Raw genomic sequence first — 25,392 nt, 5'->3', positions numbered from 1 at the left:
TCCCATAGTGAGATCCTTAATGGTCCTCCCTGATGGTTTGGCGAGCTACAGTTTAGGGCATTAACTAGCCACCCATGGCTCTCCAAATCCCTATTGAAGCCCCATTTTGGGGCTTTGTGTAATTCTTTTCTGTATAGATTGGGGAATAATTGAATGGATCTGACCTTCAAAGTATGTGGGTTAGTTGCCAACTTGCTGGCTTAGGTCCACCCTTTTTGGCAGTTCTGGAGAAGGGAAAGGCTACCCACTCCAGTATTCTGGTCTGGAGAATTCCATGGACTGTATAGTCCATGGGGTCACAAAGAGTCAGACAACTGAGCGACTTTCAGTTTGGCAGTTATGTCCACCATGTTGTTATATACACCATTATTACCTCTGCATCCTCCTTTTGGTGACTCCAACAATGAATCATTGCTACTTTTTTTGGAAGCTGTACTACTTATGAGAGTTGTACTTATAAGAACTGTACTGCTTCAATAGGGACTTTCCTGGTGGCTTAGACAGTAAAGCGTCTGCCTACAATGTGGGAGACCTGGGTTCGATCCCTGGCTCAGGAAGATCCTCTGGAGAAGGAAATGGCAACCCACTCCAGTACTCTTACCTGGAAAATCCCATGGATGGAGGGGCCTGGTAGGCTACAGTTGATGGGGTCACAAAGAGTCGGACATGACTGAGTGACTATACTTTCACTTTTACTGCTTCAATATGCTTAAGACATGTACTGCCTGTTTATTCTCTGCAGTAAGCGTAACTCTTCCCCTCCAAATAGCTCCATGTCTGGGTAGGATGGCATATGCATATCAGGAATCTGTGTAAATATTTAAGATCTTCTCTGTCTTGATCTCTAAGTTTTAGGTAAGGGCTGTCAGCTCCACCTTTTGGGCCAAAGTCCCTGGGCATAGGTCTCTTGGTTCTGTGATTTGGGTCTGGGAGGTTACCGCATATCCCACTAGCCTTTTCCCCTCACTCATAGAGCCACACCCATCCTCTTCAGCATTCAGGAGAGACTCACTTCCTAGGTTAAGGCAATTGGGATAGACTGTTCAAGGGCCTCATGTTCAAGGGCCCTATTTCTGTAGGTGGTTAGATGACAGGATTTAGGGTACAGTAAGTTTGACAGATTTTTGTTTCTTTCTGCCACACCATGCTCCAGTGAAAGTGCTGAGTCCTAACCACTGGATTGCCAAGGAATTCCCAAGTTTTTATAGTAACCACTGAGTTGTCCAAAAATGTAGCCTGGACTTGAATTGACTTTCTGGGTAATAACAATTTCAGTCATGTTTAACTCTTTGCAACCCTATGGACTGTAACCCACCAGGCTTCTCTGTGCATGGGATTTTACCAGCATGAATACTGGAGTGGGTTACCACTTCGTCCTCCAGGGGATCTTCCTGATCCAGGGGTGTCTCCTGCATTGGCAGGCAGATTCTTTGCCACTGAGCCATTTGGGAAGCCCATTCTTTTCCCCTGGGGCTTATTAACGCTTGAAACCAGTGTGGGTTTAATATGATGATTGACTGTCAAAACATTTAACTTCTCAACCTCCTTTAGCCAGTAGCTGCTACTGCCTATAGGCAAAGAGACCATTCCTTAGCAGTTTGATTTAATTGTTTGGATCTGTCCAGAGAAGTTTGTCCTCAGCCATTAACATTTACATCTTGTGCCCACTGTCTAGGGGAATGCCAGTCTCCAGTTTGTCTCCCATTAGGTGAATATCCCTTCCTATCAGGGATATAGGACATTTGGGGATGTATAGGAAGAAATGGGTGAGAGTGTATTTGTCCAGTTTGCATTTTAATGACTCTGTGGGAGCCTCTTCTTGGGCCTTCCCTGATACTCTGATAATTTTACAACTCTTGTAACTGAGTTTGCCTTATCTGGTGTTTAAAAATGAGAACACTGGTGGCACCAGTATCGACTAAGAATTCAACAGACTTTCCCTCTATGACCAGTCTCAGATGGAGCTTCTGAGGGGTCAGTTGGAGTGCCGACTTAGGAGCCCCTGGCCCCATCATTCTTCATATATTTGGACCACCTGCATTTGAGGGTAGTGGCTGGGATCTGCCATTTCTATCCCCCTTTGGGGGCGCTGAGGGCATTTTCCTTTCCAGTGTCCTTCTTGTTTACATGTGGCACTGATCATGTACTAGTTTCCTTGACTTGCTATCCCTTAATGGAGGCGGAGGGGGCTACTCACCATGTTGAGAATCTCCATGGGCACTTAGTCCAGATTCCCTTCCCACCTGGTTAACACTGAAGGGCAACAACTGATCTCGGGTGGCCTCGACATGCAATGGCTTGGAGCGGGGCTTGGGTTCCTAGCCAGAAATTGAAACTGGGTCGCAGCAGTGAAAGTAACAGATCCTAACCACTAGATCAGTGGTCAGTGACAAGGGCCCTGGCCTTCAGCCTTGCAGAAAAGAATTCCTACAAAGATGGAAAGTAGTAAAGCAGGTGAAGTATTTATTAAGAGGAAAGAGTACAGTACATGTGGACAGACACATAGCCAGACTCAGGGAGAGAGAGTTGCTGAGTCATGACCTTGTGACAGTTTGAATCACATTTATGGGGCATTTCTTTCGTTCTCCTTTGACCAATCATTTTGATTTGCCTGGTTCACAGTCCATATTTGGTATATCTCAGGATCCTCTCATGTGTGCATGCATCTTTTAACCAAGATGGATTTTACCGAAAGGCATCTGGTAGAACATCCCTTGACATAACTCCCCTTTGGCCCCCAAGGGGCCTATCTGTGCATTTGTGGTCAGGGAGATCTCCTGACTTCTAGAATGAAAGTAATTGATCTGGGCAGGGCCAAGCCTTCTCCCTTGATTGTCCTGCTATTCTCTTCTTGGAGTTTCAATCCATAGGGAATGAATCTCCAATCGCTTTACCCTGGGGGGCAGGGGGCCCATCAACTTTCTGCCTCACAACTAGTAGGTGGATTTGCCTCTGGGCCTTTTAACCCTCTATATCTCGGTTATTAAACACCTGGTAGGCAACCCCAACCAGGTGAGAGGTGTGTCTAATGTTGAGGGCACTGTGGGCCTATTGACAGATTTCTTCACTGCTACCTAGGTTACTTTTAGGAGTGATCTGTCTAATTCAACAGCTACTATTTTCAACTCAGCATTGGTGTCTTTTTGGGAGACCAGAACAAACAAACAAACAAAACCCAAAAAACAAAAATCCTTTTATTTACTTAGAAGTATTTCCCTGTCTCATCCTTGAATTTTAAGTTTAATTTCTCATATGTGCTTTCATTCTCTTCCACCATATCCAACCCCAAATTCTTTTTTTGTGTGTTTTGCAGTTTGCACTGTTTTAGTTATTTACTTCCCTAATCCAGATGTGAATATGTTTTTATATATTGAAATATTAAAATAAGAGTCTTTGAATCATAGCTACAGAGAACAAACTTATAGTTACCAAGGGGAGAAGGGCGGGGGGTGGGGGGGAGTGGGGGGGGAGGGCGAGTAGTTGGGACAAACTGGGAGGTTGGGATGGACATACGTACACTACTGTGTATAAAATAGACAGCTAATGAAAACCTGTGTATATCATGGGGAACTCTACTCAATGATCTGTGGTGACCTAATTGGAAAGGAAATCTAAAATATGTGTAAGTATAACTGACTCACTTTGCTGTACAGCAGAAACTAACACAACATTATAAAGCAACCATGCTCCCAATGAAAAGTCTTTTTTAGTGATGTCTGGGTCATGCTGAAATTGGTATAAATTTTCGTTATCTGAACTCTTAGAAAACATGATCATAATATTCAGTGTTTGAAATTAAACTAGTATTATATCAGTACAAAGCACAAGTTAATCCACCGACAAAGCCATAGACTGATTATTAAAGCTTATGATTACAGTGTGCTTAAGTTGCACACTTAAATTATATTGCTCCAGAGTGATACAACAATGGGTAAGCCATTTTTGTTAATTGTAAATCATCAACAGCCAAGGGGGAGAAACAGCAATAGTAAAGACCAGGAAAGGCATAAAATCTTTGCCGTATCAACCTGGGAGGACAGCAGTGTTGTTTACAGTCTTACATCTTGGGCCACCTTATGCATTTTGTATATCTACTACTGTGGGCAAGAATTCCTTAGTAGGAATGGAGTAACCCTATAGTCGACAAAAGAGTCTGAAATGCAGTACTTGGTTGCAGTCTCAAAAATGACAGAATGATCTCAGTTCATTTCCAAGGCAAACCATTCAACATCACAGTAATCTAAGTCTATGCCTTCTAAAAGATGATGCTGTTAAAGTGCTACACTCATTATGCCAGCAAATTTGTAAACTCAGACTGGAAAAGGTCAGTTTTCATTCCAATCCCAAAGAAAGGCAATGCCAAAGGATGTTCAAATTACCATACAGTTGCACTCATTTCACAGGCTAGCAAGATTATGCTCAAAATCCTTCAGACTAGGCTTCAGCAGTAAGTGAACTGAGAACTTTCAGATTTACAAGCTGGATTTAGAAAAGGCAGAAGAACCAGAGATCAAATGGACAGCTTAGGCTGGATCATAGAAAAAGCAAGGGAATTCCAAAAAACATCTACTTCTGCTTCATTGACTATGATAAAGCCTTTGGCTGTGTGGATCATAATAAACCGTGAAATATTCTTAAATAGATGGAAATACCAGACCACATTACCTTGTCCTGTAGGCAGGACAAGAAGCAGCAGTTGGACATAGAACAATGGACTGGTTGAAAATTGGAAAAGGCTATATATTGTCACCCTGATTATCTAACTTTTATGCAGAGTACATTATGAGAAACGCTGGACTGGAAGAAACACAAGCTGGAATCAAGATTGCCGGGAGAAATATCAATAACCTCAGATATGCAGATGAAACCACCCTTATGGCAGAAAGTGAAGAGGAACTAAAAAGCCTCTTGATGAAAGTGAAAGTGGAGAGTGAAAAAGTTGGCTTAAAGCTCAACATTCAGAAAACGAAGATCATGGCCTCAGGTCCCATCACTTCATGGGAAATAGATGGGGAAACAGTGGAAACAGTGTCAGACTTTATTTTTCTGGGCTCCAAAATCACTGCAGATGGTGACTGCAGCCATGAAATTAAAAGACGCTTACTCCTTGGAAGAAAAGTTATGACCAACCTAGATAGCATATTCAAAAACAGAGACATTACTTTGCCAACAAAGTTCCGTCTAGTCAAGGCTATGGTTTTTCCTGTGATCATGTATGGATGTGAGAGTTGGACTGTGAAGAAGGCTGAGTGCCGAAGAATTGATGCTTTTGAACTGTGGTGTTGGAGAAGACTCTTGAGAGTCCCTTGGACAGCAAGGAGATCAAACAAATCAATCCTAAAGGAAATCAACCCTAAATATTCATTGGAAGGACTGGTGCTGAAGCTGAAACTTCAATACTTTGGCCATCTGATGTGAAGAGCCTACTTATTGGAAAAGACCCTGATGCTGGGAAAGATTGAAGGCAGAAGAAGAAGGGGACAACAGAGGTTAAGATGATTGGATGGCATCATTGACTCAATGGACATGAGTTTGAGCAAGCTCCAGGAGATAGTGAAGGACAGGGAGGCCTGGCGTGCTTCAGTCCATGGGGTCCCAAAGAGTCGTATGACTTAGTGACTGAACAACAACAAAAAGGCTTACTGGTTACATATCTGAAGAACATGGCAGGATATCTAAAAAATGATAGTCTCCAAGGATTCTTCCCAGTTTCCAGTGATTTTTAGTTATGGTCCACTGGGTTCTGAATATGTGTAATTACATCACTTGCTGCTTTTTATTTAGTTTGGAAATTTTGCTTATCACTGATTAAGACCCTGTTTTCATCCTTTAGCCTCTGGTTGGCTGCTTTTAGGTCTGGTAACACTTTGAGCTCTTTTTTCACTTCAGATAGCTCAGCTGGTAAAGAATCTGCTTGCAATGCAGGAGACCCGGGCCGATTCCTGGGTCAGGAAGATCTCCTAGAGAAGGAAGTGGCATCCCACTCCAGTATTTTTGCCTAGAGAATCCCATGAACAGAGGAGTCTGGCAGGCTACAGTCCATGGGGTTCCAAGAGCCAGATACAACTTAGCAACTAAACCACCATATCAATTCTTTTTAGAGCTCTTTGTCCCCAGTTTCCCCCAGTTGCCAATAGTGACCTATCTGGAAATCTTTATTGTCTCTGGGTGGCCTCTTCCAACTACAGTTTAAGATCTATCAGTTCCATATATGTATCATGTAGCTATGCTTTCAGTTTTTCATATTTAGTTATAATTTTTTCATAAAGCTTTTTAAGGTCAATTGAGTCATCCTTTTCTAGCCTACTACTGTAAGTCTTTCTTTTTTCTAATAACTGTGTGATCGAGAACAACTCAGCAAGGAATTAGACCAATCCTTAGATGATATGGAACTTGTTTCACATCTGGAAATGGAATTCATCTAAATTTCTTTCTTATTGGGTCTCCCATCTGTATCTGGATGTTCTTTTTTCATTTTAATTTCTTTCTTGTGTCCAAAATTAAACTCCTATATATCTTTTCTTTCTCTGTCACTGTTGCTCTCTGATTGATTTAGTCTCTAATTTATTTTCTCCTTTTTCTTCTTCTCTCTTTTCTCCCTCTTTTTCATTTTCTTTTATTAATCTTTTGGAATAAGCAGAAGTTATACCTACAAGGTGGTTTGACGTGTTTAGATGACTTGAATCATAGAGTTAACTGTTCATGGTAGAAAGTGAACAGGATGGAATGGTTGAAATTGATTCTGGTTTGTAAGGCTGATATATTTTTTTTCTTTTCCTTTATGGTTTATTACAGGATATTGAATACAGTTCACTGTGCACTTCAGTAGGACCTTGTTGTTTACCCATTCTGTGTATAAGAGTTTACATCTACTATTCTCAAACTCTCAACCCATCCCTCCCTGCCCCACCCCACCCAGCTCTCCTTAGCAACCACAAGTCTGTTCTCTATCACTGAAAGTCTATTTCTGTTTCTTCACTTCAGTCAGTTTAGTCACTCAGTCAAGTCCAGCTCTTTCCATGCCCATGGACCATAGCATTCCAGGCTTCCCAGTCCATCACCAACTCCCGGAGCTTGCTCAAACTCATGTCCATTGAGTCGGTGATGCCATCCAACCATCTCATCCTCTGTCATCCCCTTCTCCTCCTGCCTTCAATCTTTCCCAACATCAGGGTCTTTCCCAAGGAGTCAGTTCTTCACATCAGGTGGCCAAAGCATTGGAGTTTCAGCTTCAGTATCAGTCCTTCCAATGAATATTCAGGACTGATTTCCTTTAGATGGACTTGTTTGATCTCCTGGCAGTCCAAGGGACTCTCAAGAGTCTTCTCCAACAAAACAGTTCAAAAGCATCAATTCTTCTGTGCTCAGCTTTCTTTATAGTTCAACTCTTACATCCATCCATGACTACTGGAAAAACCATAGCCTTGACTAGACAGACCTTTGTTGGCAAGGTAATGTCTCTGCTTTTTAATATGCTTTCTAGGTCAGTCATAGCTTTTCTTCCAAGGAGCAAGCATCTTTTAATTTCATGGCTGCAGTCACCATCTGCAGTGATTTTGAAGCCCAAGAAAATAAAGTCTGTCACTGTTTCCATTGTTTCCCCATCTATTTGCCATGAAGTGATGGGACCAGATGCCATGATCCTCATTCTTTGAATTCTGAGTTTTAAGCCAGCTTTTTCACTCTCCTCTTTCACTTTCATCAAAAGGCTCTTTAGTTCTTCTTTGTTTTCTGCCGTAAGGGTAGTGTCATCTGCGTATCTGAGGTTATTGGTATTTCTCCCTATTCCAGCCTGTGCTTCATCCAACTTGGCATTTCGTATGATGTACTCTGCATATAAGTTAAATAAGCAGGGTGACAATATACAGCCTTGATGTACTCCTTTCCCAATTTGGAACTGGTCTGTTGTTCCATGTCTGGTTCTAACTGTTGCTTCTTGACCTGCATACAGATTTCTCAGGAGGCAGGTGAGGTGGTTCTGTATTCCTATCTCTTGAAGAATTTTCCACAAAACAGAATTTTCTGTTTCTTAGATAAGTTCATTTGTGTCATATTTTAGATCCTGCATGAGTGATATCTTATGGTATTTGTCTTTCTGACTTACTTAGTATTATAGTCTCTAGTTGCGTCTGTATTCCTGCAAATGCCATTATTTCATTCTTTTTTATGGCTGAGTAGCATTCCAGTGTGTGTGTGTGTGTGTGTGTGTGTGTGTATTCTTTATCCATTCATCTGTCAATGGACCTTTAGGTTGTTTTCCTGTCTTGGCTATTGCGAGTAGTGCTGTTATGAACATATGAATCTTCTCAAATTATAGTTTTGTCTGGGTTTGTGCCTAAGAGTGGGATTGCTGGATCATATTTCAACTCTAGTTTTAAAAGGAACCTCCATACTGTTTTCTATAGTGGTTGTACCAATTTACATTCCCACCAACAGTGTAAGAAGGTTTCTTTTTCTCCACACCCTCTCTAGCATTTATTGCTTGTAGACTTTTTAGTGATGGCTATTCTGACTGGTGTGAGGTGGTACCTTGTAGTTTTGATTCACATTTCTCTAACAATTAGTGATGTTGAGCATCTTTTCATGTGTCTGTTGGCCATCTGTATGTCTTCTCTGGAGAAATGTCTATTTAGGTCTTCTGCCCATATTTTGATTCAGTTGTTTGTTTTTTTGTTATTGAATTATATGAGCTGTATATATCTTTTGGAAATTAAGCCTTTGTCAGTCACATCATTTGCAAATATTTTGTTCCAGTCTTTCCACTTTGTTTATGGCTTCTTTTGCTATGCAAAAGCTTCTAAGTTTGATTATGTTGCATTTGTTTGCCCTTGCTTTTATTTCTTTTGTCTTGGGAGATATGGCTGATAAATCTTTCATGTTCTGAAGTACTTTTGTCTATATTTATCTGCTCTATCTATTTGTCTGTCTATCTATTTGCTCTATCTATTTATGTATCTATCATTTATCTAGATGTTTCTGCTTTCTTCTTTCTTCTTTCTTCTCTTTACCCTGCTTTTATTTCCCCCTTTTTTCTTCATTTTCTTGTTCTGTGATATGGGGCTTCCCAGGTGTGGTCAAGAACCCGCCTGCCAATGCAGGAGAGATAAGAGATTTGGTTTGATCCCTGGGTCAGGAAAATCCCCTGGGAAAGGGAATGGCAACCCATTCCAGTATTCTCGCCTGGAGCATCCCATGGACAGAGGAGCCTGCTGGGCTACAATCCATGGGGTTGCACAGAGTCGGCCACTACTGAAGCAACTTAGCACACGCACACATGATTTGGGTATAATGACTTCCTCATATTGGTTTTTTTTTTTTCAGCTTCCTAAAGTTCAGTCTATACTATGTTCATCTTCTAGCCTGTGTTCATCTTCTAGACTGTTCTAGCCTGTGTTCATCTTCTAGACTGTCTTGCTTGTCTAGATCTTGCTTTTCTTTGGGTTTCAGAACCTTTCATCTCTAACAAGGGTGAAGTATGATATTCATGTTTCCTTGACTTCTAATGTAGAGGAAAGTGCCAGCAACAATTGTAGTCAGGGTTATTTGTTGCAGGGTTTTTGATTACTTATTCAGTCTCCTTAATGGGTTTAAATTTATTCAGGTTTTCTTCATAATTTAGTATTGGTAAGCTTTGAGTGTGTAGGAATCTGTCTATTCCATCCAGATTATTTATTGGTGTACAGTTGTTCATATTAGTGGTTCTCTCCTACAATATCTTTCTAGTTCTATAAAATCAGTTGTAATGTCCTCTCATTTCTGATTTTAGTTATTTGAATCTTTTCTGTTTTTTCTTAGTCAGTCTAGTTAAATGTTTGACGATTTTGTTGATCTTTTTGAAGAACCAACTCTTCGTTTCATTAATTTTCTCTATTGGTTTTTATTGTCTTTCGTTTATCTCTGCTCTAATCTTCATTATTCTTTCTTCTGGTAGACTTGGGGAACATTCACTTGTAATTATCACTGTATAGTTTTTTTTTTTTTTTTTTTTTTTGGCTGTGCTGGGTCTTCATTGCTGTGCATGGACTTTCTCTAGTTGCACTGAGTTGCAACTATCTAGTTGCGATGTGTGGGCTTCTCATTGCGGTGGCTTCTTGTTGCAGAGCACAGGGTCTTGGGTGCATGGGCTTCAGTAGTTGTGACATGTGTGCTTAGTAGTTGTGGCTCGTGGGCTCTAGAGTACAGGCTCGGTACTTGTGGCCCACAGGCTTAGTTGCTTGTGCATGTGGAATCTTCCCAGACCAGGGATTGAACCTTATATTGGCTGGTGGGTTCTCAACTGCTGGACTACCAGGGAAGTCCCATTATATAGTATTTTTCACTGTAGAATTACACTGTGTTATGAGTCTGTATTCTTAGATGACTGATTGGATCAGAATTCTCTTAAGATTAGCAGACCTCCATGTGTGATACAGTAACTCTCTCCTAAGCAATCCTAACTTTCCTTGATTATTTCACTTTTTAAATGATACTTTTATCATATTGTAGTTTATTTTGTTTATTATTTATTCACTTTGGAATCATTTAAGCACAAATGGGTCAGGAATATTTAACTGTATTAAAATGATACAGCTAAAGCTCTAGAAGAGTACATGACAAATAGTAGGTGTTTTCTGAGTATTTGCTGAACAACTAAATGATAGAATGAATGAACAGTTTTACTGGTTTAATAATCTTCGTGAAATTATATTCCAAAATTCCATACATCACAAAGCTTTTAAGGTGTGGGTAAGCTGGGAATAAAAAAGATGAGAAGACCAGAAGAAAAGGGTGTTTTCATTTTGGTGAGGTAATCTAAATATTCCTTATTTACTATAGTAATTGGTGAGAGTAGTGATAAATCTATATACTAGTAATAGGAGCATTCTTGAAAGCCCTAAGGTGAAAGTGAATTGAGGAAGAACAGAATGTCTGATGTTAAATGAATGAGAGGAAGTGGTTTATAATGATGTCCAAAAATTGGAAGAAGATAATGTAGGGCATTTTAAGGCATGCTATAGCATTTTTAAAAGAGCAGATTTCTTGAAGTTTAATGGACAAATAATAAACTGCATTTATTTTGATAACATTGGCTTATGTATACACCAGTGAAACTATCACCACAATCAAGATAATGAAAATATTCATCATCTCCCAAAGTTTCTTCTTATCCTTTGGAAATTCCTCTTCCCTGACTGGCTTCTGCCTCATCCCCAGGCAACCACTAACCCTGTTTTCTGCCACTATATATTCATTTGCATTTTCTAGAGTCTGATGTAAATAGAATCATAATGTATGCACTCTTATTTTTACTGATTCTTTCAGCACACTTATTTTGAATTTAATGTAATTTTCTGTGTATATCAAGAGTTCATTCTTTTCTATTGCTGATTGGTATTTTTCTGTATGGATAGTTTATCCATTTGTCTGTGATGAACATTTGAGTGAATTTTAGGTTTTGGCTTTTACAAATGAAGCTATGAGCATTCCTGTACAGATGTCTCTATGCTTATGTCTTGGATATTGTATGTTGTATGTGTACATGCCCAATACTTATTCTCTTGGATAAACATTAAAAAAGGAATTGCTGCACCATATAGTCAGTGAATATTTAACCTGAGAAATTCCCTGTTTTCCAAAGGGATTGCAGCATTTTACATTCCTACTGGCTGTGTGTAAAAGTTCATTTCTCTACATCCTTCCAAGTACTTGGTAATAATTAGTTTTTAAAATTTTCATCATTTTAGTAAGTGATTAATGCTATCTCACTCTCTTAAATTAGCATTTCCCTGATGACTGATGATGTTAGGCATTTTTTCTTGTGCTTATTTGACATCAGTATGTCTTTGGTGAAGTGCGTATCTAAGTCTTTTGCTCAGTCTTAAATAATTTCCTTGTTAGAGGTCTTCATATATTTTAGCTGATGGTTCTTTATTAGATGTATGATTTGGAGATACTTTCTCCTAGTCTGTGGCTTGTCTTTTCACTCTCTTAAATTGTGTCTTTTGATGACTAGAGGTCTAGTTTATCCTTTATTATTTTATGGTTCATGCTTTTGGTGTTAGCTAAGAAATTTTTGCCTCATCTTAGGTCTCAAAGGATTTCTCCTTCATTTGATTCTAGGAATTTTATAGTTTTTGTTGTTTGGTTGCTGTGTCCGACTCTTTGCAACCCCATGGACTGCAGCATTTTATATTTAGGACTGCAATCCATTTTAATTTTTTTTTTTTTTTGTATGTAGTATGAAGAATGGAGTAAGATTCAATTTAAATTATAGATATTCAGTTATTCATGGAGAAGGCAATGGCAACCCACTCCAGTACTCTTGCCTGGAAAATCCCATGAACTGAGGAGCCTGGTAGGCTGCAGTCCATGGGGTCGCGAAGAGTCGGACACAACGGAAGCAACTTAGCAGCAGCAGCAGCTCAATTATTTAGGCACTATTTGTTGAAAAGGCTATTCTTTCCCCCCACGGAATTGTCTTTGTGATTATATCAGCTGGATCTATTTCTGAACTATCCTACTCTGTTTCATTTATACATTTTTTAATCTTTACACCAATACCACACTTTCTTGATTATTGTAGCATGTGTATAATAACTCTTGAGATCAGGTAGTGTTAAGCTGCAAACTTAATTTTTTCCTCAAAGCTCTTTTGGCAATTCTTGGTTCTTTTCCTTTCCATATGAATATAAAACTGTCCTTTTTCTATAGGGACAGTTTTATTTCTTTCCTTGTCAGTTTCTCCTCAAAAGCTTGCTGCCATTTTGAATAGGTTGCACTGAAGCTATAACTCAATTTGCAGAGTTTGACATGATAACACCAGGGCTCTGACACATGAATGTCATATAGTTCCTTTAAGTCTTCTTTAATTTCTATTAGTATTTTTTATAGTTTTTGGTATATTGGTGTTTCACATCTCTTGTCAAATATGCCCCCAGATCATTCATATTTAAAAATTTGTCATAGATGTTTAAAATGGTATTATCTGATTTTTTAAAAATTTATTAATTTTTTAATTGAAGGATAATTGCTTTACAGAATTTTGTTGTTTTCTGTCAAACACCAACATGAATCAGCTGTAGGTATATATGAGTCCCCTTCCTCTTGAACCTCCTTCCCATCTCCCTCCCCATTCCACCCTTCTAGGTTGATACAGAGCCCCTGTTTGAGTTCCCTGAGTCATACAGCAGATTCCCATTGGCTATCTATTTTACATACGGTAATGTAAGTTTCCATGTTACTCTCCCCATCATCTCACCCTCTCCTCCCCCCACAATTTCTGATTATTTGTTGATTATATATGGAAGTACAATTAATTATTGCATATTGATCTGGTATATTCAACCTTTATAAGTTTACTGATTAGTTCTAGTAACATTTTCTTTGTAGAGTGCATTAGATTTTCCACATGGAAGATCATGTTATCTACAAATGAATGTGGCTTTACTCTTTCCTTTCCAAACCAAATAGTTTTAATATATTTTTTGCCTTATTGTGCTAACTAGACCCTCCAACACAATGTTTAATAGAAGTTGTGGGAGTAATTCCTTCCACTTTATTCAAGATTATTTTAGCTATAATAGGACCTGTTCCTGTCCATGTACGTTTTTTTTTTTCCCCAAAACCAACTTTTTATTGAAGTATAGTTGAATGTTGTGTGTTGTGTTAGTTTCAGTTGTATAGCAAAGTGATTAATTTTTATATATGTGTATATTTAAATATATTCTTTTTCAGATTCTTTTCCATTATAGGTTATGACATGATATTGAATCTAGTTCCCTGTGACAATCTAGTTCCCAGTAGGTCCTCATTTATCTGTTTAATATATAGTTGTGTCTATCTGTTAATACTAAACTCTTAATTTATTCCTTGCTCTCTTTCCCCTTGGTAACCGTAAGTTTGTTTTCTATGTCTGTGAGTCTTTTTCTGTTCTATAAATAAGTTTATTTGTATCTTTTTGTAGATTCCACATAAAAGTGATAGCCTATGATATTTGTCTCTGACTTACTTCACTTAGTTGATAATATCCAGGTCCATCTTTGTTGCCACAAGTGGCATTATTTCATTCTTTTTTATGGATCAGTAATATTCCAGTTCATTTTACACACACACACACACACACACACACACACACACACACACACGCACACATGCCATATATTCTTTATCCATTCATCTGTTGACAGACATTTAGGTTGCTTCCATGAACTGGCTATTGTAAATAGTGCTGCTCTGAGCATTAGGGTCCATATATCTTTTCAAATTAGAGTTTTCATCTTTTTTGGATATATGCCCAGGAGTAGGATTGCTGGATCATGTAGTAACTCTGTTTTTAGTTCTTTAAGGAATTCCATATAAATAGTTTTGTCTAAGTCTACAAAAGATAATTTACTGTCATTTTTAAGACAAATTGCTTTAAATCTGTAGCTCAATTTTGGGGATAATTAATATCTTTACTATCTATAGTCTTCAAATCAGTGACCATGGTATGTCTATTTATTTTATTTCTTTTAATGACATTTTGTGATTTTATTCCCAAAGATTCTACATGTTTTGATAAGTATAAGTGTTTCTATTTCTTTAGAGTGATTAAAAATGGTATTAATGTTTTTATTTCTGTTTTAATGTTTTTATTATTAGTATATAGAAATGTGATTGACTTTTGTATCTTGTATCCTGTTCCTTTGCTGAACTCACTTACTAGTTTTAGGCATAACACTGGTAAATTCCTACATAAACAATCATTTATGTCATCTCTATGTAGGGACAGTTTAATTTCTTTACTTTCTGATCTGTACACTTCTAATTTTGCTTTCTTTTGTTATTTCAGTGGGTAGAATTTCCACTACTATGTTGAAGTAAAATGGTGATAGCAAACATCATTCTCTTGTTCCTGGTCTAAGAGCGGAATCATTCAGTCTTTCATCATTAAGTATTATATTTTCTGTGGGGTTTTTTTGGTAGATGCTCTTTATTAAGTTATGAAAATTCTTGTCTGTTACTATTTTGCTGAGAGGTTTTTTGTTTTGTGTTTTTAATCATGCATGTACTAGATTTTTAGCAAATGCCAGTTCTCTGTCAATTGACATAACCATTTACTTTTTCTTTGTATCTTGTTGGTTAATTTTCCATTTTTAGCTAGCTTTGAATACTTGAAATACATTATACTTGGTTATAGTGTATAATTCTTTTGCTATATTACTATATTTGGTTTGCTAATATTTTATTGAGTATTTTTATGTTTTAAGTTCATGGGAGACATTGGTCTGTAGTTGGTTTTTTGTTTTTTTTTTTGTACTGCCTTGGTATGGTTTTGGTAATAATTTCCTGATAAAATGGTTTGGAATACTGAGATTTTGGTAGAATTCTAGTTATGGAGCCATGCAAATGATCTCTTTAATCTTAGTTGAGTTTTGGTGTTTGAAGAAATGGTCCACTTCTTCTACCCTGCCAAATTTATGAGGTTGAAGTTCATAATATTCTCACATGATTGTTTCAATGAGTGCAAGATCTATAGTAACTTAATATCTAGTTCTACAATTTCCAACCTCTTTTTAATTCTGAACTGTATTTTTTTTCTTTGGTTTATTTTTCTCTTCGTTATGAGTATCATTTTCCAGTTTCTATACATACCTGATGATTTTTGATTTGGTGGCAGACAGTGTAAATTTTATCATGTTGGATGATAGATACTTTAGTGTTCCAGTGCCTATTTTGATGCTTTTTTCTGTATTTCAGCTAAGTTACTTGGAAACAGTTGTTAACTGGCATCAGAGTAAGATTTAAAGGTTGAACTAATGATTTCCCACTATTGAGGCAAGACCTTTCTGTGTATTCTTCCCAGTGAATTGTGAAATTTTCTAGTCTGGCTGATGGGAACAGGCATTAATCTTGGCTTAATCTTGAACTCCAGTTACTGTTTCCTCCTTCCTCTCCAGTGTCTCTTTTCCCAGACACTAATTTTCCTTGTATACATGCACTGACCAGTACTCTCCTGAATACTTGAAGTGGACCCTCTGCAAATCTCTGGAGCTCTCATTATGTGCAGCTTTCTCCTCTTTGATCTCTGCTCTGTGACTATAGCTGCCTTGGTCTCTCGGTACTGTTAGGTCTTTCTATACCACTCTGGAAGTCTATTGGCCCCTGCCTGGACTCGCTTTTCATGTCATACCTGGAAATGTTCTCAAGGCAGTAAACTGGGCAATCAGAAGGGTCACCTCAATTTGTTTCCCATCTCTCAAGGATCACTGTCCTTCGCAGCCTGATGTCTAATACCTTTAAAATCATTATTTCATGCATTTGTCTGGTTTTTCCATTGGTTCAGGTGAATGTTCCCACCCATTCCATATTACTTCACTTTGGTCAGAAGCAGGAATTTGGAATTGGTTTATCAAATTTAATTTTGTTTTATAAATATGTAAATATTTTTTGTGGTTACATACTCAAATCAACAGAACTATGGTATATTCAAAGAATATAAGATCCAATCTGTGTCCCTTCTATCTTATTTCCTTCCTCTCGTGGTAGCAAGTGTCTAAGATAGCCACCAATGAGTCCCACCTCCTGATAAAATACTCCGCATAAGTAAGCAGCTTCTAACCAACGGCATATGGCAACATTGAGGGGATATCACATATATAATAAGGTTATAAAAGATTGTGACTTCCATCTTGCTTACAGACTCCTCTCTTGACTCCCTAGATAAGCAAGTTGCAAGTTGGAGAGTCCTGTATGGCAAGATACTGAGGGTGGCTTCCTCACAACAATCAGCAAGGACATGAATGCCCTTAGTCCAGCAATCTTTGAGGCATTAAATTCTACCAACAATCATGTAATTGAGCTTGCAAATGAGTCATTTGAGTCTTCAGATGAGAGACCCCAGCCTGGATCAATACCTTGATTATAGATTTGTAGAAGACCTCAAAGCAGAGGATTCAGATAATCCATATCCAGATTCCTGACCCACAGAAACTTTGAAACAATAGATGTGTGTTGTTTAAAACCATTAAGTTTTGGGTAAGTTGCTCTATTTCAAAAGATAACTAATAATACCTTTTGTAGATTATATTTTATTTGGTGACTTATTTTTCCATCATTTGCTTTTTAAGGTAAACACATATACAGTTGATCTTCATTATTCACAGATTCTGTATCTACAAATTCACCTACTTGCTAAAATGTATTTGTAACCTCAAAAATCAAACTCAGTGCTTTTTCAGTCATAGGCAGACATGCCCAGAGTACCAAAAATTTGAGTTGCCCCATGCACACATTCCCAGCTGAGTTTAAACAAGGGAATGCTCTGCATTCTTGTTCCAGCTCTTACACAGAGGTGAACAGATGATGAAGATAGTAGGGGCAGTGCAACGTGGTGCCAGAAACTCCAGCTCCAGGGCCAGCCAGACAGGGTTTGAATATAATTCTGGCCTTTGTTATTGGACCTCAGGCAAATCACTTAACTCTTTTGAACTTTGCTTTTCTGGTAAAATAAAGACAATAGAATCCACCAACAGGAGTTGTTTTTTAAGGTTATAATCTTAATTATACAAAGTTGTAATTTAAGATTTTGAAATCTGTTTTATATTGATTTATTTCCCTTTGGAGGTATGGTTCAGTATTCACTAGTTCTGTGTTTGCAGCAACTTAATTGAACATAGCTACCATGAATAAGAAGAATTAACTATATACATATTCACATTTTAGAAACTAAATGATAATAACAAACTATTCTCATTTTTTCTACCTTTTCCCCTCATAGAACATTATATTCTCTTTACCTCCATAGCAATACATAGAGATATTTCTGTCTCTCTCTTACAGCTGAATACTACTGTTTTATATGTATACTGTAATTTATACAGCTGGACCTGTTGGCAAATGTTTGGGTTGATTGTTGTATTTGGTATTAAAAATAGTACTGCACCATTAAAAAAAAATAGTACTTCAGTGAGTAACCTATTTTTGGGGGGAGGGCAATGTATATTTGGGATATATTCCTGGAATGGAGTTTCTGAGTTCAGAAGCAAAAACTTACATGTAGTGTTGTGGTTTTAGACTTTGTTACTCCTCCTTTTAAGAGGTAGAGCTTAATTCCCATTCCTTTGTTTGTGGGCACCCTTAATGATTCACTTTCAGCACATAGAATACAGAAGTAATGAGATGTCATTTCTAATATAGGTTATAAGATGACTATGGCATCTATCTTGTGTGTGCTCTCTCACTGTCTTTCCCTTGACTCATTTGGTCTGCATAGAAGCCAGCTTATATACTATGAGGCAGGCTTGAGAGAGGGAAGACCCACCATGTCATGAGGATAATTGAGTAGCCGAGGGATGCCCTTATGATGGGCAATTGAGCCTGGAAATTGAAATTCTGAGGCTTATCACCAGCTTCTTCATTGAGTTTAGAAGCATAACCTTGAAATTTAGTTTAAACATCTACAGTTATTTAGCCTTGAAATAACTACAGCCCTGGCTGACGACAGCTTGAGTGCAGCAACCTCTTGACAGACTAGATCTGAACCACCCAGGTCAGCTGTTCCTACATTCTCAACTCACAGAAGCAGTGAAACAGTTAATTACACTTATAGTTTCAAACTGCTACTTTCTAGTAACTTGTTACACAGCAATAGGTAACAAATACATATAGTTATGAGTTGAGTCCAGTCTGACTTTTTGCGACCTCATGGACTGTAGCCCGCCAGGCTCCTCTGTCTATGGAATTTTCCAGGCAAGAATACTGGACTGGGTTGCCATTTACTACTCCAGGGAATCTTCCTGACCTAGGAATCAAACCTGCATCTCTGGGGTCTCCTGCATTGTCAGGCAGATTCTTTACCACTGCTGCTACCCTATTGCCAAGTCTTCTATATAGTGAAAGTGAAACTCCTCAGTTGTGTCCGACTCTTTGCGACCCCATAGAATATACAGACCATGGAATTCTCCAGACCAGAATACTGGAGTGGTTGCTGCTGCCAAGTCGCTTCAGTCGTGTCCGACTCTGTGCGACCCCATAGACGGCAGCCCACCAGGCTCCCCTGTCCCTGGGATTCTCCAGGCAAGAACACTGGAGTGGGTTGCCATTTCTTCTCCAATGCATGAAAGTGAAGTCGCTCAGTCGTGTCCGACTCTTAGCGACCCCATGAACTGTAGCCCACTAGGCTCCTCCATCCATGGGATTTTCCAGGCAAGAGTACTGGAGTGGGGTGCCATTGCCTTCTCCGACTGGAGTGGTTAGCCTTGTCCTTCTCCAGGGGATCCTCCTAACCTAGGTCTCCCGCATTGCGAGCAGATTCTTCACCAGCTGAGCCACAAGGGAAGCCCAGCTCTATATAGGGCTATGTCATTTTTCTGTCCCATTAGTAATATATAAGAATTCCAAGTTCCCATGGCATTCTTACTAACATTCTGTATTTCCAAACTTAGAATACTGTTTTTAAAAAACAAGGTAATAGAAGAGAAATAATATCTCGCTATGGCTTTTTTATTTTTTCATTATGACAGAGGCCTCCCCTCCCTTCAACTTCTCTCACTTTTATTTTCTTCAGTCGGCCTTTGCAGTTACTGCAGTAACAGTGTACCCTAGAGAACTCCTTATAATCGTTCTTAACGTAAATTTCATTATTAATGTATATCCTATTTCCTTGCTCCTCGGTGAACTCTTCCACCACTTTGGCGGGTTTCCCCCACAGTGGAATTTCCATTCCACATTTTCACCCCTCTCAGCAAGTAGAATCTCCTGGTATAGGGTTGCGCCATTTACAAACACTTTTAAGTAAAGTCGCCAGTGAGAATATTTTACTATTCCAAATTATTCGTCTTTTACCAAACTCAGCCTTCTAATGGGGGACATTATCACTCAGACTTCTTACCCAATCCTGTAAAATCTCTCTGCAAAATTTTGTACGTTACAGGTTTGTATAATCCGCTTTTATGTTATCTTTCCCCCTCCCCTCGCTGCCTCTGTGGTACAGCCCAGACAAAGGCGCTGAGTAAACTGAATTCCTCTGCTTGTACGGAACTGACCAGTCTCGCAAGATGGCGGCTCCCACCGAGACATATAGCATGGGAGTGGCCATATTGCCTCCTGAACAAAGCCGCCCAGGGTGCAGAGTGGGCAAAACTCCACCGTACGGAACAGCGCACGCCGGGGAGCCCCGCGCTTTGCTCACCCAGACAGGAAGCGGGAGAACTCAGCCGTCTTGGGTTAAGCCGTGATGGGCGTTTCTGGAACTGCAGGTCAGAAGGCGGACATGTGTGGTGATGAGTGTCTTTTGGATTGGTAATGGGATAAGAGGGGTCCCTGAGTGTCAGTGATTGGAGACTGATGAAGTCACTGGTAGGGAAGGTATGTAGGATTAGGGTTGGGTTTATTTGGGAATCAGGGATGGGGTTAGCTATAAGATTAGTAATTGGATAACGGTGTGTCAGTGATGGGATTATCTGTGGGATCAGAAATGGTGTGTAGGGGGACTGACTGGTGTTGACTGGGTCAGGAATCTAGGGGACTCTGAAGAATCAGTGATTGATGAAGGAGGCTGTGGACTAAATGATGAGGGTGTCCATGTGGCAGGCAGTGATGTGGTGGGCATGGGGGAGTTCTGTGGAGTATGTGATTGCTCGCCCCAGGATTCAGAGATTTGGAGGGAGAACTAATGACCAGGGTGTCCTGGATGATAGCCTAGTTTTCGTTTACATACATTAAAATTTCCACAGGTCACAGGCAACCTTTCAGGTCACATCCCTTCTCAACCCATCACTATGCCCTTAACCTGGTACCCCTAACAAAAATGATCATTTTGAAACAGTAACAAACAAATCAGAAAGGATAGGATTATTATGAAAAGTATGATTTTTGTCCTACCTCTGTTTAAATTTATTGAAATCATTTTATATTTTATTCAAGAAACATTTATTAAACAACTGCTGGGTGCCTGGAGGTAAGTATGACTATTTCTCCCAGTTGTTTCCTTACAGATCTATTTTGACAAAGCTTAGAATACCCCATATAAAACAGTATCCCTGTGGCAGGAGTACTCAGTTCCTCTGAACCAGTTAAATCTTGTCTATCTGACTCCTTGTGGGACTGAGAAGGATTTACCAGGTATGTATCTTCCTGTATTAGGGTATATTCCCTTGTATCAATGGTCCCAACTTACTACTATTTTTATATGCAGACATCCATACTGTTGGAATCAACAAGAAAAGTTTAAACATATTGATTGGCAGAAGTGTCTGCTGAGTTGCAAAGAAAATATAAGAGCTCTTGGGAGATTAGACTTTACCTGCTTATTCCTTTCTAGGGAATAAGGGAATACATTTCTCAGTTTTTGATTTGCTCATTAGCTGTTGGGGAACTTATCTTGGTATGTTGTGTGTGTGTGTGTGTGTGTGTGTGTGTGTGTGTGTGTGTGTGTATTGCCTTATGAACTCCTGCGAATGGAATTGCTGATTAATAGCAGGGGGGAAATAAGTTGTTAAAAAATCAAAAAGACATATCTTCACATCCATACAATTAAAAAACCTTGTCCAAGTTCTGCATGATCAAAGTATGTAGTTACAAGAGAGCTTACTTCACATTATATTTGCTAATTTTTCCATGAAGACCAAACTATCTTCTCCCACAGGTTTGCTTATCATCTCCCTAACTTCTGTGGTTGTTGTTTCTAGACTGGTGAATATAGAAGCTGCATTTTGCATCCAATCTATGAAAATACCCTTCTAATCACCAATTTTGCCTTTTTAGGCATCTGCCATTTTAGAGGAGAGCAGAAAAAGATGAAGTCCCAGGTGAGTTGCTTTAATTTTTAATTCTTTAAATTTCCTTTTTTGGTTCTAAATACAATCAAATGGAAAAGTGAAGATAGCTAAAATTTAGATCAGGGAAAGATAGCCAAAATAAAGATCCAGACCTAGAAAAATTGCTAGGTAATATGCAGATAATTTGGCTTGAAACCACTTTAAAAAGTTGGTGTACAATTTTTCTTATCTTTTTGCTGACATCATCAGTTAACATGATTTGCCGTCCTCTAAAGAGAAAGAAGATACATTTCCCATAGGAAGAAATTATTTTTTGCCATATAAAACTGAAACAACTTTCAGTTTTGGATCTTCCTTTCAGTAATGGGATATACAGTGTTCTCACCAACACTCCTGTGGTAAATGCAATAATCAATTTGTAACTGTATCATAGAGTGATTTCTTTTAGAAGGAAGTTATCATAGCATCATAGCCTGACTCTGTAACTTTATCCTTTAGAGCTGGAGTCATCAGACTATTGCCTGTGGGGCAAATTCAGTTTTCTAACTGTTTTTGTAAATAAAGTTTTACTGGCAGCACAGCCATGGCATTTGTTTACATATTGTCTATTGCTTTTTTTGACCTACAGTGGTAGAGTTGGATAAGCACCATATGGCCTGAAATGCTGAAAATATCTACTTTGCTGAAAAAATTTGTTGACCTCTGCTTTAAAGGACTAGATAGAGTATAGAGGCTTCCTGTTGTCCAGTTTTATCTATCAACAAAGTCTAGATAATACAGAATAGATATGTTTTGAATGGTCTTCCAAAATATTTCTTTCTTTCAAAAAGTAGTCCTTAAAATATAATTGTCAAGAATTCCCTTGCAGTGGTTAGAGCGCTGAGCTTCCACTGAACGGGGCACAGATTCAGTCCCTAGTTGAGGAACTAAGATCCACAACTGAGTCATTTGTAGTGATGTGGATGGACCTAGAGTCCGTCATAGGAAGGACTAAGTCAGAAAGAGAAAAACAAATATCATATATTAATGCATCTCTATGGAATCTGTTAATAGAAAGATGGTACAGATGAGCCTGTTTGCAGGACAGGAATAAGATGCAGATGTAGAAAATGGACATGGGGTGGGAAGGAGAGGGTGAAACAAATTGGTAGAGTAGGATTGATGTATACACAACTGTGTAAAATAGATTGCTAGTGGGAAGTTGCTGTATAGCACAGAGAGCTTAGCTCCGTGCTCTGTGATGACCTAGAGCAGTCAGATTGGGGGAAAATGGGAAAGAGGTTCATGAGGGAGGGAATGTATGTGTACATATAGCTGATTTACTTCATTGTACAGCAGAAAGTGACACAACATTGTGAAGCAATTATACGCCAATAAAAAAGATAATCATAACTTTACATGAAGGTTACCTTCTTATATGAATAGATGGAATCTAAAAAATTACTATTAATAAATAATTTTTATGGAGAAGGAAATGGCAACCCACTCCAGTATTCTTGCCTGGAAAAGTCCATGGACAGAGGAGCCTGGCTGGCTGCAGTCCATGGGGTTACATGACTGAGCATGTGTGCATGAGGGTGGAGGGTCACGGGTTGGTAGCAATAAACTGGTAGAACTAAAAAATAAATAAATAAATAAATAAATAAATAATTTTTAAAAATATATAATTGTCTTGCAAAGCTTTGGAAAGCAGGGGTTCCTGATGTTCTGAAGATGAGTATGGATTTTTTATTGGCCCAATAGATTCAATTACCATGGCTAATTAACTTGCTTATTCCTTTAGGATTAAAGATTTGTATTTTTTCCATACAGTCCAGAAGTAGAAGTCATCATTTTCATACACATATATCTTTTCTCCCTCTAACACCTATCCCCCTTCCTTCTCCTCCATCTCTTCCATTCTCTCAGTCACTCAAGCTGTAAAAATTGCTTGTAACTGATATAAAAAATACAATTTTCCACTGATAATGTGCTGTATTTTATTCAAAATTAACAAAGCTTATACATATATGGTATATTAAAGCATTCTAGTGTTATTGATAAAGCAAAATTAGAATGTTAGCATTACATTTATGAATTTTCTTATCAGAATGGATTTCCTCTATTTTCTACATTTATTATCTTTCTCATGTTACTGTCCTTTAGATCACAGGAATATTATTCAAAGTGTGCAAAACCATTTTAAATTAAGTATGAGCTTTATTCTCTATAATTTTCATTCTTTCCTTTTTAGCAGACATGTCTTGAATATTCAGTATATGTCACAGATGCTGGCTAGCTGTGAAATAACTCAAAATTTAGGTATGGTTCTTTCTTGGGAAGAATACAGAGAAAAATGGGGCAAACAGATGTGGAAACTAACACAAATACATAAAAGCTCTATAATAGAAATGAGAGCAAGGAACTTTTATAGTGATGAAGGAAGAGCAGCCAGCTTTATAGAGAAAGCAAGAATGAGAGGCTTAAAAAATGATTGAACTTTGGATCATGAAGGAAGTAGGATGAGGATGGGTAACAGCATTTGCAAAAGTAGAAAAGGCTGAGAATTTGAGGAAAACTAAAGTGGAGGTGTTTTGTGGAAAGTTTGTCTAAAGGTGATATTAATGTAATAAAATATAAAAAGTCTTAATTACAGTATCAAGGAAGGCATTGTGGAGTACAGTGGTCAAAAAACCAAGGTATTGAGTCAGGATACCTGTTTTTAAATCTGACAGTTGACCAGTCATGTATATTTAGTGTAACCTTTGGCACAAAGTGACTTAACCATTGTATTATGAGAGTTATCTCTCATGAGAGTTATCTCGTATGTAAAGTAGGAAAACTAAAGGGATTGTTATGGGAACAAACTAAATGTGTGGTAGGTTGATGGTGTGGGATGAGAGAAACCTTAAGATTGACATGATTGAGATGAGAATAAATATATACATAGATAGATAGATGGAACCAAAGGAATCTTTTAAGCAAGGGAATGTTGATATTTAATTTTTTTCATTTTGAAAGAAGCATTTGATAATAAGAGAATAATTAGGGGAAAACCCTTAAAAATAGTTTTAAATAATACAAATCATTTAGATTCCAGAAGGCAATGGCACCCCACTCCGGTACTCTTGCCTGGAGAATCCCATGGACGGAGGAGCCTGGTAGGCTGCAGTCCATGGGGTCGCTGAGGGTCGGATACGACTGAGCGACTTCACTTTCACTTTTCACTTTCGTGCGTTGGAGAAGAAAATGGCAACCCACTCTGGTGTTCTTGGCTGGAGAATCCCAGGGATGGGGGAGCCTGGTGGGCTGCCGTCCATTGGGTCGCACAGAGTCAGACATGACTGAAGTGACTTAGCAGCAGCAGCAGCAGCATTAGGTGACAACTATTGTGAACATACATAATGGTGACATAATTAAAACCATTAGTTTACCCTCCAGAAATGTCTATGGCTCTACAGTTACCCAAGTCCTTTATTTCAGTGTCATGTCAATAATTTATTTTGGCTTTTTCATGAATGTTTCCTGCATATTTCTTAAGTGTATTCTTTTTCAGTATTGCTATTATAATTGATGTATTTCATTATATTCCTAGCTATTCCATATATGTAGGAGAATTGTTAGATTTAGAAGAAGCTAAGATTTCTTTCCTATGAAATGAGGGGATTGGATTAGC

At 38.4% G+C, this 25,392-nt stretch overlaps 1 protein-coding gene across 8 annotated transcripts in view; it reads left to right on the top strand.

Annotated features, from left to right (window-relative positions):
* The window catches only part of ZNF300 (zinc finger protein 300), a 68,641-nt gene that overhangs the window by 4,481 nt on the left and 38,768 nt on the right, over positions 1–25,392 (top strand). For 4 of the 8 annotated variants that reach the window (XR_008706427.1, XR_008706428.1, XR_008706429.1 and 1 more), the window contains exon 2: positions 21,724–21,767. Coding sequence is in view for 5 of the 8 variants with exons in the window: in XM_055558855.1 (XP_055414830.1) it covers positions 21,724–21,767 (44 nt within the window). In the remaining 3 variants the exon portion in view is untranslated. Of the gene's footprint in view, positions 1–16,680; positions 16,996–19,951; positions 20,217–20,899; positions 20,918–20,940; positions 21,082–21,723; positions 21,768–25,392 lie in introns of those variants that run through there. The other 4 variants (XM_055558857.1, XM_055558856.1, XM_055558859.1 and 1 more) reach the window with 3 other exon arrangements.

Source organism: Bubalus kerabau, chromosome 1 (assembly GCF_029407905.1).
Source record: "Bubalus kerabau isolate K-KA32 ecotype Philippines breed swamp buffalo chromosome 1, PCC_UOA_SB_1v2, whole genome shotgun sequence".
In the NCBI taxonomy this organism is placed as follows: Eukaryota; Metazoa; Chordata; class Mammalia; order Artiodactyla; family Bovidae; genus Bubalus; species Bubalus kerabau.
This window is presented reverse-complemented; position numbering and strand designations above follow the sequence as displayed.